General features: G+C 47.7%; 2 protein-coding genes across 2 annotated transcripts; one reads left to right on the top strand and one right to left on the bottom strand.

Annotated features, from left to right (window-relative positions):
- Positions 1-68: 68 nt before the first annotated feature.
- Positions 69-5,694, bottom strand: LSM2 (LSM2 homolog, U6 small nuclear RNA and mRNA degradation associated). The gene is made up of 5 exons (XM_044268642.1): positions 5,537-5,694; positions 5,037-5,104; positions 3,111-3,141; positions 1,314-1,373; positions 69-1,107 (listed from the first exon to the last, which is right to left on the bottom strand). The coding sequence occupies exons 1-5, from the start codon at positions 5,537-5,539 to the stop codon at positions 982-984; spliced, it is 288 nt and encodes a 95-aa protein (XP_044124577.1). The 5' UTR covers positions 5,540-5,694; the 3' UTR covers positions 69-981.
- A 217-nt stretch (positions 5,695-5,911) lies between these two features.
- RPS28 (ribosomal protein S28) lies at positions 5,912-14,135 on the top strand. Its single transcript, XM_044268643.1, has 4 exons — positions 5,912-6,019; positions 6,233-6,280; positions 10,663-10,797; positions 14,051-14,135. Exons 1-3 carry the CDS (start codon positions 5,981-5,983, stop codon positions 10,783-10,785), a joined length of 210 nt encoding a protein of 69 aa, XP_044124578.1. The 5' UTR covers positions 5,912-5,980; the 3' UTR covers positions 10,786-10,797; positions 14,051-14,135.
- The last annotated feature ends 412 nt before the right edge of the window (positions 14,136-14,547 follow it).

Raw genomic sequence — 14,547 nt, forward strand, 5'->3', positions numbered from 1 at the left:
TGCGGATCACAAAATTCATAGGGTGGCGTGCATGAACACCATATTTAAAAACTTTCTCTAGTCAGCAGTGACTGTGGGCCCAGTGGAACCCAAAATTTTTTATTTTTTATTTATAAACATAAAAATAGAACAAAAATCAATCTGCCCCATGAACCCTTCAGTGGAGGCAAAAATATCGCACTCGTCTTCTTTTCACCACATAAGTCTAACAATAAACTGGGTTTGCTGATTTAACAGATAGGGTTAATTTCTGGAAAATTGCAGTCCGCTGGTGATACTGTGCTCCTGCAGGACCATCATGATAAAAAAAATAAATAAAAAAAAAGTGTAAAATGCACGACCACGATCCCTGCACCTTCCGAGAAACAGCGCCACTCTTGTCCATATGCTGTGTTTGGAATTGCAGCTCAGGGGACAAGAGTGAGTGACTTCTTCTCAGTTGCATGCACCCCTTTAAATATGGCATTTCTTAATCAAATAGGGTGGTAGTAAAGGGCAAGACGCACAAAAAGGACTGTCCTAGTACGGAGTCCTGTCCAGCCGCAAGAGATTGGAGAGCTTTACAAGCAATTGGCATTGCAACAGGTGAAATCTGCACTAAGAACGGACACCTGCTGCAGATCTGGACAGCAAAATCTGTAGCATGTCCACAGCGCGTCAAGATAGCGTTAGGGGTTCAGCAACTTTACTCCTGCTCAGGGAAGGAGGTGGCGTTCGATTAACCCTTTAGTATCACCTCCTAGATTAGGACACTTATACATAAAAAAATAAAATTAAAAAAATTAACAGTCAACAGTGACACCAACAGGAAACCAAAGGAATTACACCCTGGGGGACCAAAAAAAAAAACCCATCAGCAGAAAGGCTGCATACTTTCGTCTCCTTTAAATTACCAGTAGTCCAAGTGCCAAGCTTACAGGTAAACACCTGAGAGGCAAGATGGCCCAGAATGTGATCGCTGGACTCAGATATGCTCGCACATCACTGCTTCTGTTGAACCGCCTCCTTCCTTGCAGCATCTTGAAGGAGCTGGGTGTCCACCTCATCGGCAGGAAGCTGGACGTAGCGGACCACAGAGCCGCGGATAAAGCAGTTCTTCACCGACAGCTGCCCAGACAAACAGCGCAGAAAAGGATAAAAAAAAATTATACCAGAACCAAAGCAGACAATGGATTTGCGACCGGCAGCCGATGTGAAAATGCAACTCCCAGCATCTACCAACTGCAACTCCCAGCACACCTAGACAATCATGGGCTGTTGTAGTTTCACAGCAGTTGCCGAGTCCTGGGATGCAAACAGGATGGAGGGCTCACCATGTGCGGATATTTCTCTGGGTCGGTCACACTGATGTCTGTTAGTTTGATATTCAGATACTGCAAAAAAATAGAAATAAGTTAAGCTGATCTGCAATACCCAACACAGCCACACGGACCTGAGTGGTGCAATTTTTTCTTCTACAACTAGTATAGGCCAGCAACCTTCAGCACTCCAGCTGTTGTGAAACTACAATTTCCAGCATGCTCCATTCATTTCTAGGAGAGTTATGAGATGCGCAGTGTGCATGCTGGGAGTTGTAGTGTCACAACACCTGGCGTGCCAGAGGTTACCTACCCCAGGTATAGGCTTTATGTTTGTTGCTTCCCTGTGGGAGAATTTTAAAGAGTGACTCTACTTTCACACAATCTAATTTCATTTACTAGAGAATGGTGTAACAAGCAAATTTCTAAATCATCTGCCTGTATCCACCTGAAAAAAAGCAGTAAAGTCATGGCCACTAGGGGGTCTCGCTTCCACCTAATTTGCAGTCCACTGCCTATTGCCAGTGAAGATCCATCCCTAACAGACTTAAGACGGCTGGGAGGAAGTGGGGGGTGCCAGAGCCATCTGAGCCTGATAGAAGAACTGCTTCTAAGCCGCCTCCTACACATTAGGGAAGCCCAAACATAACTGTTCCTTTACCCCCCAATATGCCTGGGCCCTTCACAGAGGTTGTACTTCCGTCACTCCTCCGGCACAGCCACCGCTGCATCTCCCCGTTGCGCGGGTGAAAACATCTTGCGTCGGGGGGAGGCTCGTCGACGTGCCGGTATGAGAAGTGAGACGGAGAGGATGGTAAGTACAACCTCTGTTAGGGGGCCGGGCATTATAGATCTTGTATAACCCTTTAAGGATCCATCACTATTCCTTTGAATCAATTAGGACAAGTCTCCCAAATGTCTTCATGGTGGAAGTTTTGTTTAAAGGGAGTCTGTCACCACATTTGAGCATATTAGACTGATCAAATAGCGTTATATGTGCCACCGAGAACTTAAAAACTGTACCTTTGTTGTATCTAATGGAGTTTTCTTTCAGCCATAAATGAACTTTTAAGATTCTGTAAATGCGCCTTCTCAAGTGCCCAGGGCGGCGTCTCAATCGTCCGAGCCCCAGGCAGCACCTCCCCAACAGCTCATAACCCCGCCCTCCGTGTGCCCGCCCGTTTACTCTCCTTTTCTCTCCTTTTCCACTGCGCCAGCTACAAATTTGACCGCGCAGCCGCAGTGGAAAAAGGAGGAGAGTAAATGGGCGGGCAGAGGCACACGGAGGGCGGGGTTATGAGCCGTTGAGGAGGTGCTGCCTGGGGCTCGGACGATTGAGACGCCGCCCTGGGCACTTGAGAAGGCGCATTTACAGAATCTTAAAAGTTCATTTATGGCTGAAAGAAAACTCCATTAGATACAACAAAGGTACTGTTTTTAAGTTCTCGGTGGCACATATAACGCTATTTGATCAGTCTAATATGCCCAAATGTGGTGACAGACTCCCTTTAAAGCAAACATCCTACAGTTAACACACAGATCTCTGGGAGCAGATATCCCCAGGATAGTCCACCAATATGTGATCAGCTGCGGTAGTGCTGGAACCACACAGGTCCATCCATTGTGTGCAGTGGACAGAGTAGATAACTGCAGTGCTGCTCCCATTCCCTGCACACAATGAATGGAGCTGGGGTGCTCAAGCATTCTAGAACAGCTGATCCTGAGGACCGGCCATCAATATGAAAGGACCAGAAAACCCCTTTACGGTGCCCATCTTTCCACACACCTCTGATCCCACACTGCGGCACTTACCTGATCTACAGAATGCAGAGTCCCACAAATGCTGCAAGAGAAACCAGTCATCAGTATCAGGACAGAAGAGGAGAAATATATAAATAACATATATGCCCACTAGGGCCGAAACAATTACTCGGTTTAATCGATTAACGCGACACAAAAAATCCTTGATGCAAGATTCGTTTGTGTTATGTGACGACGGAGCGGGAGTGAAGCACTTGCTATTACTCACAGCTCCGTGGTCATCCGTCGGCCCGTAACATGCTGCACCCGCCGGCTGTTGGACAGCAGCTTCATCGCCAACCTCCCCAATGGCTACATGACCGGCCTGCAGCGCCCTGAGCCCCCCCAACCCACCGGGCTGGACAGGAGCAGGCAGAGCGGAGGTGGCGGGAGAGCTTCTTAATCACCAACATGGTCAAACAGACAGCGGCCTTGGCGGGTCCGGGGGAGCAGAGAGCAGGGGTCCCCAAATAAATGTATGCAAATTATTTCTTTATATTCCACATCCTGCATTCCAGGGGCCCCCGAAAACTATATGGAAGATATATTATGTCATGTACACAGGGGCCCCTGTGTTAGATTGCCATAGGACCCCAGCAAAATATATGTACATAGAGATGGTATTTTTTTTGGGACCGATATATAATGTTAGTGACTAGGAATCTGTGGGCAAGCTGGTGGCACTGGGGGGGGGGGGGGGAATGAGCTTAAAAAATAATAATGTCGTTTTCTTATTAGAGTACTCGATTAATCGTAAAAAAAAAAAAAGTTGATCGAATACTCGATTTCTAAAATAATCGTTTACTGCAGCCCTAATACACAATTTTTCATCCCATAATATGCACACCCCCCCTCCCCAAAATGTGGGGAAGTGTCACTGCGTCTTATGGGATGAATACTAATGAGGGCTTCCATTAAGGAGGTGCTCATCCATACCGGAGGATCAAGAAACAGTGAATGCAGCGCTCCCCGGGCTCCGTACTCCCCGTCCTCTGCCGTCGGGTCACTGCAGAGCGTGCAGCAGGAAGAGAGTCAGCCGGATGGAGCAGGAGAGGCAAGGGGATTATTATTTTTTTGCTCTGAGCAAGGGAGTCTGTACTGAGGTCTGGGGGGTCATTTACATTCGGGGGGTCTGAATAGGAGGTTCTTATTCATATTGGGGCTCTGATTTGAGGGGGTCAGAGCTGAGGTCTGAGATAAGGTCTGATTGAGGGTCTTAACATTGGTGGGCTGATCTGAGGTCTAATGAAAAATATTTTTTCTTATTCTCCTCCTCTGAAACCTAGGTGCGTCTTGTAAGGCACAAAATACGAATCTATACAGGTGAAACTCAAAGTTAGAATATTGTGCAAAGTTAATTTATTTCAGTAATGCAACTTAAAAGGGGAAACTAATATATGAGACTCATTACAGGCAGAGCGAGATATTTCAAGCCTCTATTTGTTAAAATTTGGATGATTATGGCTTACAGCTTATGAAACCAAAAGACCAAAGTCTCAATTTTGAGGTCCCCTTTGCTCAGGGGGTATGGATAGCTGACTAGAGTGCGACACTGAGCCGAGAACATTGAACCTTTCCACAAAATTCTCATTTTAAGCTGCATTAATGCAATTCCTTTTAAAGGGAACCATGTCACCAGGATTTTGTGTATAGAGCTGAGGACATGGGTTGCTAGATCGCCGCTAGCACATCTGCAATACCCAGTCCCCATAGCTCTGTGTGCTTTTATTGTGGAAAAAAACTGATTTGATACGTATGCAAGTTACCCTGAGAGGAGTCCTGTATGTGAGATGAGTCAGGGACAGGACTCATCTCAGGTTAATTTGTATCAAATAGTTTTTTTCCCCCACAATAAAAGCACACAGAGCTATGTGGACTGGATATTGCAGATGTGCTAGCGGCCATCTAGCAACCCTGCTGGAGACGTAAGTCACTTACCTCAAGTCGTTCTTTAACTCCACCACAACGTCCTTCCCCACCAGAGACTTGAAAAACGAATAGAAGAGCTGCAGAGGAGGACAAGAGGAGAATCTAGATGATGGAACTGACAGGGGATACCAATACAGCCATGTACCTATCCATTTTCAATACCACTGCTTGCTGCCAGTGAATGAACCAGCACAGCTTACAGTTTTCTGCAGCTATACCTTATGTTTGGTGTATAGAATTCCAGCCTCTAAATCTAAAGACGGAAGGCTCTACTTACCGACAGCAAGCAGAGATATTTGGGAGGGAAAACAAGATATACTGGAAAGTAAAACAAGTCAGTCCAAGCTACAATGTATAGGCTTTATGTTTTTCTGCAACTACACATCCCAGCATTCCCTAGTAAGGAACAGAGTCAGGCTGGGACTTATAGTTCTACAAGAACAAGCTAATCACATGGCGCAGACACTCTCGGCTGCCCCCCGGACACACAGGAACTGTGCGGCTCTTACCATAATGGCGGCGCCGGTCACTCAGGACGCGACTTTCTGAGCTGACGAATAATTTGTTTTCAGAAACCAGAACCCACCGACCGACGAGCGCCTCACGTTTGTTTAATGCCGGCAGAGAAATCTCGCGAGGACGCGGCAGCCAATCACGTCGTCTGCTTTTCGTCAAGGTGAAATTATAGAGAGAAACTGTGATAGTTTACTGCAACGACCGAGGCGCTAGGAGGCGGCCATCTTACCGAAGACCCTCCGAGTCTGGTCACATGGGCAGTGACGTCAGCAGAGGTGCTTTAGCCCGCTAGGAAATAGCCTCTACCGTAATTGTAAATTTGTCTTCAGGACGTCAGCACAGTCGCAGCTGACGACACTTCCGGTCTCCACCCAGTCCTATAAAAGAGCGCTGCCTCCACACGTGATCCTCTTTTTGGGCCTACAGCAGCCGCAGATATGGACGCCAGCCGCGTTGCACCCATCAAATTAGCCAGGGTAACGTATCCTGATTCTGTAGCAGGTACCGCTGGGCGCGGATGGTCCGTCCGTCCTTCCCGTCTGTCCTGACCGCCATAGAAGTCCCGCTATAATAGGGAATAAAGCGCGCCAATAGCCGCAGTTCCCTGTGCAGTGTGCACGCCTCTGCCTGGCCGCGTGCGGTACCGCAGGACCTGCTGCTAACGATTCTCACTATTTTTCTTTATTTAGGTCACTAAAGTTCTTGGAAGAACTGGATCTCAAGGGCAATGTACTCAGGTAAGGTGTCAGGGCCAAGGGAAGGAAAGTGTTAACCAGTGAATCTTTTCTAGGATGTTTGGAAATCTGGAAGGAGTTTAAAGGGTTATCCAAGATCTATGTCCCGTCCCTTCCATTTGTCCAGCCTGAGATTGTACCCTGGCACCGCACTGACCCTTGTCAGGCCACAAAGGGAACGAGCCTCCCTAGCTTAGCGGGTTGCGCTGGGGAGCCTTGTCCCTGTCACGCCCGGCTATTGGCTGCCCCATCCCACCTCGGGGAACTGTCTACTCTTAGAATGGTGTCACTTCTATGGTGTTGATGGAAGTCGCCTGATATCTTCAGCCAAGTCGTAGAATCAATTCGCTGGTGACCGTGCATGTGTGGAGCTCCCCACAGCACTCTCTGGGCTCCGTTCTCTAAGAATTGTACATTTTGTGCCCTTGTACTAAAATCCTTTAAAAGGATTCTGTTAGCAGTTTTGATGATGGAGCTGACAGCAGCAGGTGAGGGGCTGGGGAGGTCAGGAAGAACGTTCATTTTGTGGAGCTTTTCACACACCAGGAGTAGTGCATATGTGAGGTTTTATTCTGTTCCTGCAGGTGGAGCTACCCTGAAGGGATCTCAGCTGTGTCATCAGCCCTCCTCTGCTGAGTGACAGCTGAACTAGCCCACCAGGAGGCTTGGATGTCACTCAGGGGAGGGGCTGTGAAAGCACTTGTGACTCCGCCCCCAGGGGCAATAGAGAGGAGCTTGGCAGAATAAAACTTAAAAGGGACACTGACAGGCCCAATTAGCATATTTAGGTGTATATATGTCAGTACAGGTCTTATGAAGTCTATTAAAATCATTTAAGTATCCCCCTTATAAATACCAAAATATAAAGTTTTATAACCTGCTTGTCCGGTCACCAATCTGCCCAAGGGGCGGCGTTTCATGTCAAAATGCGCCCAGCCAACTGCCGTTCTGAAGCCCCGCCCAGCTCATCAATATTCACTTCGCTGGGCGGCGGCTACAACTCTCCCGACTCACGGTCCTGCGCACGGCCCATTCAATCCTCTGGGCACGTCCTCCGTCCAATCTTCAGCACATGCGCCCGGCCGGGGTCACATCGTGCCTGCGTACAGAGTGCTGCAGCCTCTACTTTATGCTCATGCGCCGGGCACTTGAGTCGGGAGAGTTGTAGCCACCGACCAGCTAAGTGAATATTGATGAGCTGGGCGGGGCTTCAGAACGGCAGTTGGGAGCGGACTGAAACGCCGCCCTTTGGGCAGATTGGTGACCGGACAAGCAGGTTATAAAACTTTATATTTCGGTATTTATAAGGGGGATACTTAAATGATTTTAATAGACTTTATAAGACCTGTACTGACATATATACCTAAATATGCTAATTGGGCCTGTCAGTGTCCCTTTAAATTCACTACTCCTGATGAGAGCTCCACAAATGGTATTTGTACATCTCACCCCAGCTTCTCCCTTATGTTGTCAGTACTGCTGTGTAGGTTGGTAGTTTTGAGGGGATTCAGTGTAACTTGTACTTTATACGTTAACCCTTTATGGGACTATAGATCTGATAGAAGTCTAGTCTTAAAAAATGGCACCCGCTGTTGGGTGCAGTAGCTGCTCTTTCTATTGTAATATCCATGATCAGCGATCATGTAGATTTCAGATATTTAACTCCTCAGATGCCATGGTCAAACGGGACCATTGCATCTGAGTGCGAGTCTGCAGTGCAGCTCCCGGCCATCCTAAAGATGGCAAAGTGGATTAATGCCACAACATCAGAGCAGCGGCCCAATGGTTAGCCCCTTCTATTCCATACGCAGTCCCTAAGGATGGCGGCACGGAAGGGTTATGTCTGTAGCTTGAAGCAGACTGTCAGCTGTATGTTACAGCTGACAGTCTGCAACTCTCTGCCTTCCTGGAGGAGGGAAAGGGACAGTGCGTGCTCCCATGTGGAGCGAGGAGTTAGACTTCAGCTACCTTGAACAGTCCCTTTTCTGTGCCCTCCACCCTTGCATACTGGCATCCATGGTGACAAGAATGTAAGGAGAGCTTCCGCTGAGCTCCCATCCTCAGGTTTTGTGGGTCTGTCCACCATGAAGCCATCTTCCTGAGGTCTCTATACCAACTGACCAATCATTCTTGATGTGCAGGAATGGAATTGAGTCCGAGGGGTCATCGGGATGCATGTGCTTCCATCAGTGAGCAGTTTTTTTTCCGTCAGCATGATTCCTTGTTTGACAGGTGGGAGAAATGACATTTGAGTCTTCGAATCCAGAAGAGTTCCCAAAAAGACCTCCTTGGTACTTGGGAGGAGATCTGATTTCTTGACTATCCACGGTGAACCGCTACATGGGGAGATATGTGCCAGCCTCTCTGGTCCTGGGACCATAGGGTGTGCACGATGGACGGCGCATGCACAGTGAGACTAGCAGCTGGCTGACTGCGGAAGCCGGGATCGCGCAGTAAGGGGCGGCTTAGCTTGAAGCAAGGAGGCCGCTGGCTCTGAAGATAGGTGCGACTGGGTATTAAAACTGCGTTTTTATAAAGTACGCAGCAACTGCTGGAGGAATCATAAACTATTATGAACACACTGGGGGCTACTGTAAGGTAATGTCGGTTTTGGAGGTGACAGGTTCCTTTTAAAGGGGTTGTCCGGGTTCAGAGCTGAACCCGGACATACCCTTATTTTCACCCCGGCAGCTCCCCTGAGCCTAGCATCGGAGCATCTCATGCTCCGATGCGCTCCAGTGCCCTGCGCTCGATCGCGCAGGGCACGGGCTCTTGTGTTTACAATAACACACTGCCGGGCTGGTAACTTCCGCCCAGCAGTGTGTTCTGTGACGTCACCGGCTCTGAGGGGCGGGCTTTAGCTCTGCCCTAGCCGTTTTACTGGCTAGGGCAGAGCCAAATCCCGCCCATCAGTGCCGGTGACATCACCGGGCTTCCTGTCAGCCCCATGGAGAGCCCGGTATGTCACCTGGAACTCTGAAAAATGCCTTTGCCCTGCGCGATTTAGCGCAGGGCAAAGGAGAGCATCGGAGCATGACCTGCTCCGATGCTTATGTCAGGGGGGCTGCCTGGGTGAAAATGGAGGTATGTCCAGGGTTCAGCTCTGAACCTGGACAACCCCTTTAAGTAACAAGTCTGATTTTTGATCCATCAGATCTTTATGCTGAGGGGACTCTTTATATGGCATAGTCTTTACCCCTTTGGCTAGCAGCACATGGAGCTTGGGAATTTCCTCCCATAACTTTATATCCACTATTAAATAACAGCAAGTTCTCTAAATTCTTGTGGAATGGATAGTCTTAGTTTTCCCATTTCTCAAAGGGATATTCCAAGGATAACCATCAGCTCAGTTGGGTGTTCCACCGCCGGGACCTCATACCCTGTGTAGCCCCACTGAAGTGGACGGAGCAGCTGGTGGGAAATGTTCTTATGCTCTGCATTTTTCTATGGGGATGATGGCAAAGCACAAAATTTTCTTAAAATATTTACCCTAACCAGGGAATGCGCTGCATCTGTCCCCACTAATCCCCTTAATCGTTCTTCCTGTTCTTGGAGGCCTAGGACAACCTCCTGTGGTGCGGTCATAGGGATGTCCAGGAAATTCTGCTTTTCTAGGGGATGCTTGATTTTGATACTCTGTATAATAATGCCGGACCACCAATGAGTACGACTATTAGATGGGGCTATTAGTCCTGTCAAAGGGCAGGGGCTGTGAGCACTAGGAGCATAGCTGTAGATGTTCAGAGCTGCAGCCTACCCCTTGATGCTTCAACTGCCTGATGTGCATAAAGATAAAAATCCTCATCTCAAATGCTGCAACCTACAAAGATAAATACGGTATGAATTTAGTTGTCCATGATCAACCCTGCCGGGCAATATGAATTTATAAGGTTGATCATGCGGACAGAGGCTCTTTCTGAGCTCAGTAGCTGAATTCAGTATAATCGGTGGCATTCTCTGTGTAAGCATGTATACATGGTAAGCTGTCGGCAACTGATAAGATGGCCCTGGGTACAACTGAACTGTAAGAACAGATTCATCAATTACAAGTTTTATTGGTGTCCCTTTTGTGGAAAAATATTTATCTGGTTGTGGGGCTCCACTGCATACTAAACGGTGCTATACATTGTAAAGTGGCTATGCTTGGTATTTGACAGCCCACTCATTAGAATGGGACAGAGCTGCACATAGGCCGTCCGATGCCACAAATAGGCTGCAGTGACCAGAGCGCAGCGGCCTCTCCAGTAGCTGGTGGTGGTGGACCCCCCATTGCTCTACTAACACTAATTGCTGTATTCAATAAATATCTTAAGTCCATGTTTTCTAAATGGTAAGATCTTACTTTGTCATTCAACTGTACTGAGTTCTATTTTTATTTTCTTTAGGTCCGTGTAGAATTCATGGATGACAGCAACCGTTCCATCATAAGAAATGTCAAAGGACCAGTCAGAGAAGGGGATGTTCTTACACTGCTGGAGTCGGAACGTGAAGCCAGAAGGCTGCGCTAGCTTGCTTTGAAGGTAATTGAGTTGGGAGCTGTTTCTCCATGATGTCGTCGGTTCAGCACATGGTTACAGGGTACCCATGTTCTATGCCAGGATTTGGTAAACCTCGGGGGGGGGGGGTTACTTGTCCACTGTTGAACTGTCCTCACTCCTGAAACTACCCAGAGCCAAGTAACTCTACGGTCTGCCTCCTTGACTTGTCCTCGGCCTCTGGCGGTTACCGCTTGGGTGCCTTGGCATCAGACGTGGCACTCTCCTTGATCACCTCAGACCAGACATTAAGGTCTTATTCAGTCGGTGTTTAGTCAGTGACTTGTGTCCAAACCAGGATTTGGAGGTTACATAGAGAAGTTAAAAAGGAAATAATTGCACATGTTTTTTGACAGCACCTGGTTGTAGCTCAATCACTGATGAAACAGACTGAGGCCTCTTGCACACGACCATATTCAGTGTTTAGCAGTCTGTTTTGAAACTGATCCGTTTTTCAAATTTTTTTTTCAGTAGTGTTTCCGTTCCGCTTCAGTTTCGCAATTCCGTTTTTCTGTTTAGTTTCTGTTTTTTGCAGATTGCAAACGGAAGCTTGGCATATACAGTAATTACATAGAAAAATTGGGCTGGGCATAACATTTTCAATAGATGGTTCTGCAAAAACGGGACAGATACGGATGCATTCCATATCGTTCGTTTTTTATTTATTTTTTTACAGCCCCATTGAATGGAGCCATGGAACGTGATTTGCGGGCTGGAGTACAATTTTTTTTTATTTTTTTTGGCGTACCCATTGAAATGAATGGCTTTGTATACGGAACACAAAAAACAGAATGTAAACGGGGGGAAAAAAATGTTTGTGCAAGAGGCCCGACTGAATAAGCACTGTCACCTCACGTACCATCCTGGTCTCTGGTGTCCCTCAAGACAGTCCTTGGACCTCTGCTCTTCTCAGTCTACACCTGGCCTAGGATGGCTCATGGTTCCACTACCACCTTTATGCTATCACATACTGTATTTACCTCTCCGTTCCAGATAGACATGGTGGGACTCAGGATTTCTGCTATATCCTCCTCTTGCTTTCTAAAACTTAACATGGGGAAAATAGAATTTCTTTCCCCAATCTCTCAGCCTCCCAGCAGACATCCTCTGGTAACCTTTGAGTTTACTGTCCTTCAAACCACACATCCAAGTCTTTCTACCTCCTGCTGACTCGCATCTCTTGAATCTGCACATTCCACAAAAATGTGCCTAGACTACTGCATCCTCCTCCTGTGACCTCCCATCTAGCACTCTGGTGCCCCTCCAGTCTGCCGCCTGGCTAATCCACATCTCCTCCATTAGTCCGCTGCCTGGTCTCTCTACCAGTCCCTTCACTGGCTCCCCATTGCCCAGTTGGTACAAAGCAAAGTGGTATTCGGATTATAGAAAGTTATAACTATCAGATTGGAGGACGTCCTACTGCTGGGACTCCCCACAGATCATGAACTGGGGACCTGTACCCAGTGAAGACCCTTAAAATGCAACAGAGCTGCTGGTTGTAAAAGAGCATGGCTGCTCTGGTCATCTGAGTGCCCTGTACTCTCTGCTGCTCCTATGTAAATGAATGGAACAGCAAGACCCTCTTCCGGCTAGCCACTTCATCCATTTCAGAGGGGGCTCAATGTGGTACAGGACCCCTGTTGTGATCAGAGGGGACCCCTCAGATCTGCAAGCTATCGCCTATCCTGTGGATGGGGGATAACTTTATATAATCAGAATACCCCTTTAACTATCTCAAGGCTATCCAGAACCTGTCCCTTCCATATCTGTGACCTGATCTCCTCCTGGTACCTTGCCACATGGAATCTTCAATCCGCAAAGCTCTTTCTCTACTCTTCTCCCACAGTCGCCACAAAGATTTCTCCCCATGCTTTCCCCATATTCGGACTCTCTACCCAATATCACTCTCGCCTACCATGGAAACCTTCAAAAGAAACATGAAAACCCACCTGTTCAGACGAGCCTACAATGTACAGTAACACTGCCACAACTCTGCCATATGAGTAGCTTATACCCTTACCTACTGTACCCTTCCTCATCCTTCACAGGCATTCCTCTTGTACCAGTTTGTAACTCATCTTGCTCATAGAACCTGCAGCATGTAAGCGGTTAGAGGGAGCAGACTCCCTATTTCCTATCGGCACCCCGCAGATTGCAGGGTGTGGCTTTCAGTGCAGTTGGGTCAGGGCCTAGTAAAGGCCCCATGTCTGCTTCTAGCTGTGCCTCAGGTGCAGCCTCCTGGTGAATGTTGATATAGCACAGACATTAAAATATATTGCACTATTTCTATAGTGCAGAGAATTTCAGAAGCAATCAAGATTGCCTGTTATAAATGACAAAAAATTATGTGAAATGCAATATTTATAACCTAAAAACGGAGTTGCAGTATTGCTACTAATTTACTCAGTAAGTTGTGTGCCCCAACATGGTGCCATTAAAGATTACAAATTGTCCTACAAAAAAAGCCCTAATGGCTACATAGGTGTTTTGTCACCTTCCAAGAGCTATAACTTATTTTTCTAAGGCCCCTCACACTTCAGGCGGGCGAACAACCTGTCGGATCCATGCTGCCACTAGTGCATGCGTGCCCCCTGCACTACCGGGGCAGAGTTCCGACTGGCAGTGCATGCCGAGAGATGGCTGGACTGAGGGGTTGTTTCACACGAGCGAGTCATTGCGGGAATCGTGCTCCGTGTGTGTGATCCTCTGCTCTGGACTTGCAGGAGCGCACTGTATGATCATGATTTATAATGCTGTGCGTCTCTGCATGGCCTTTCCCACAGAATCAGTGACCTAAAGCTGTCAGTATGATTCTGTAGAAATAAGGTCAAGCAGAGACACATAGCATTATGAAGATACCGTGCGCTCCAGAGCGGAGGATCACACTCGCACATGGAGCGTGGACTCGCTCATGTGAAATGGCCCTAAAAGTGACATGTCGTACTTTTTAGTCCGACCGCCTCTTGGCATGTGCCAGAACTCCGCCCTGCCCCCGTTATAGTCGAGGGGGTCGGAGCAGTAGTCCGGGGGCACACGTGCACTAGCGGCAGCATGGATCCGACAGGCTGTTCGCCCGCTGGAACAGCCTGCTACAGTCCCTGTGCCCTAGTGTGAAACTAGCCTAAAACGGGCTGGACACTAAAGGGTTTAAACTAAATGTGCACTTGTGGTATCAACATTTAGCTGTATTCACGTGAAGCCGCTTTTCTCCAGGTAACATATTTCTGTTCATTTCCAGATGCCCGATGTTTGGTCCCCATAGATCATTGGAGATGGAGTCAGTGAAACAACTTGTTGGCTGAAAATAAAGTTTTCTAAAGGAATTTGTCTGGATTTTTCTTTTTTTTTTTTTGTCCACTTTGAATTTTTATACTAAAGTGTCTGAACTGGGCAGTAGGGAAAAGGTCACCTGGAATTTGTGTGAAACCAGACCCCATGCCTTGTAGGGCTAGCTGTGCTGAATGTAGTTATACCCTTCATGTAGCCATAAAAAAAGTACCATATGCAATTGTGCAGCAGTGATGGACCAGAGGTGCTTTGTGGGCCCTTCATTCTCGACTGCCCGTGCCTGGAGAGATGACTATGCAGAAACTTCTACTGGTTTAGGGCCCGCTCACACAACCGTAAGGCCCCTTTCACACGGGCGAGTTTTCCGCGCGGGTGCAATGCGTGACGTGAATGCATGGCACCCGCACTGAATCTGCACACATTCATTTCAATGGGTCTGTGTACATG

This window comes from Bufo gargarizans, chromosome 9, assembly GCF_014858855.1.
Source record: "Bufo gargarizans isolate SCDJY-AF-19 chromosome 9, ASM1485885v1, whole genome shotgun sequence".
Taxonomy (NCBI): Eukaryota; Metazoa; Chordata; class Amphibia; order Anura; family Bufonidae; genus Bufo; species Bufo gargarizans.

Excerpts from the sequence above, each read along its gene's own strand:
- LSM2 (XM_044268642.1), bottom strand. Across the intron at positions 1,374-3,110 it reads CTCTGCATTCTGTAGATCAG|TATCTGAATATCAAACTAAC; the intron begins GTAAGTGCCGCA and ends ATTTTTTTGCAG. Across the intron at positions 1,108-1,313 it reads CAGAGAAATATCCGCACATG|CTGTCGGTGAAGAACTGCTT; the intron begins GTGAGCCCTCCA and ends TTGTCTGGGCAG.
- RPS28 (XM_044268643.1), top strand. The coding sequence starts at position 5,981 with ATGGACGCCAGCCGCGTTGCACCCATCAAATTAGCCAGG. Across the intron at positions 6,020-6,232 it reads CACCCATCAAATTAGCCAGG|GTCACTAAAGTTCTTGGAAG; the intron begins GTAACGTATCCT and ends TTCTTTATTTAG. Across the intron at positions 6,281-10,662 it reads CTCAAGGGCAATGTACTCAG|GTCCGTGTAGAATTCATGGA; the intron begins GTAAGGTGTCAG and ends TATTTTCTTTAG.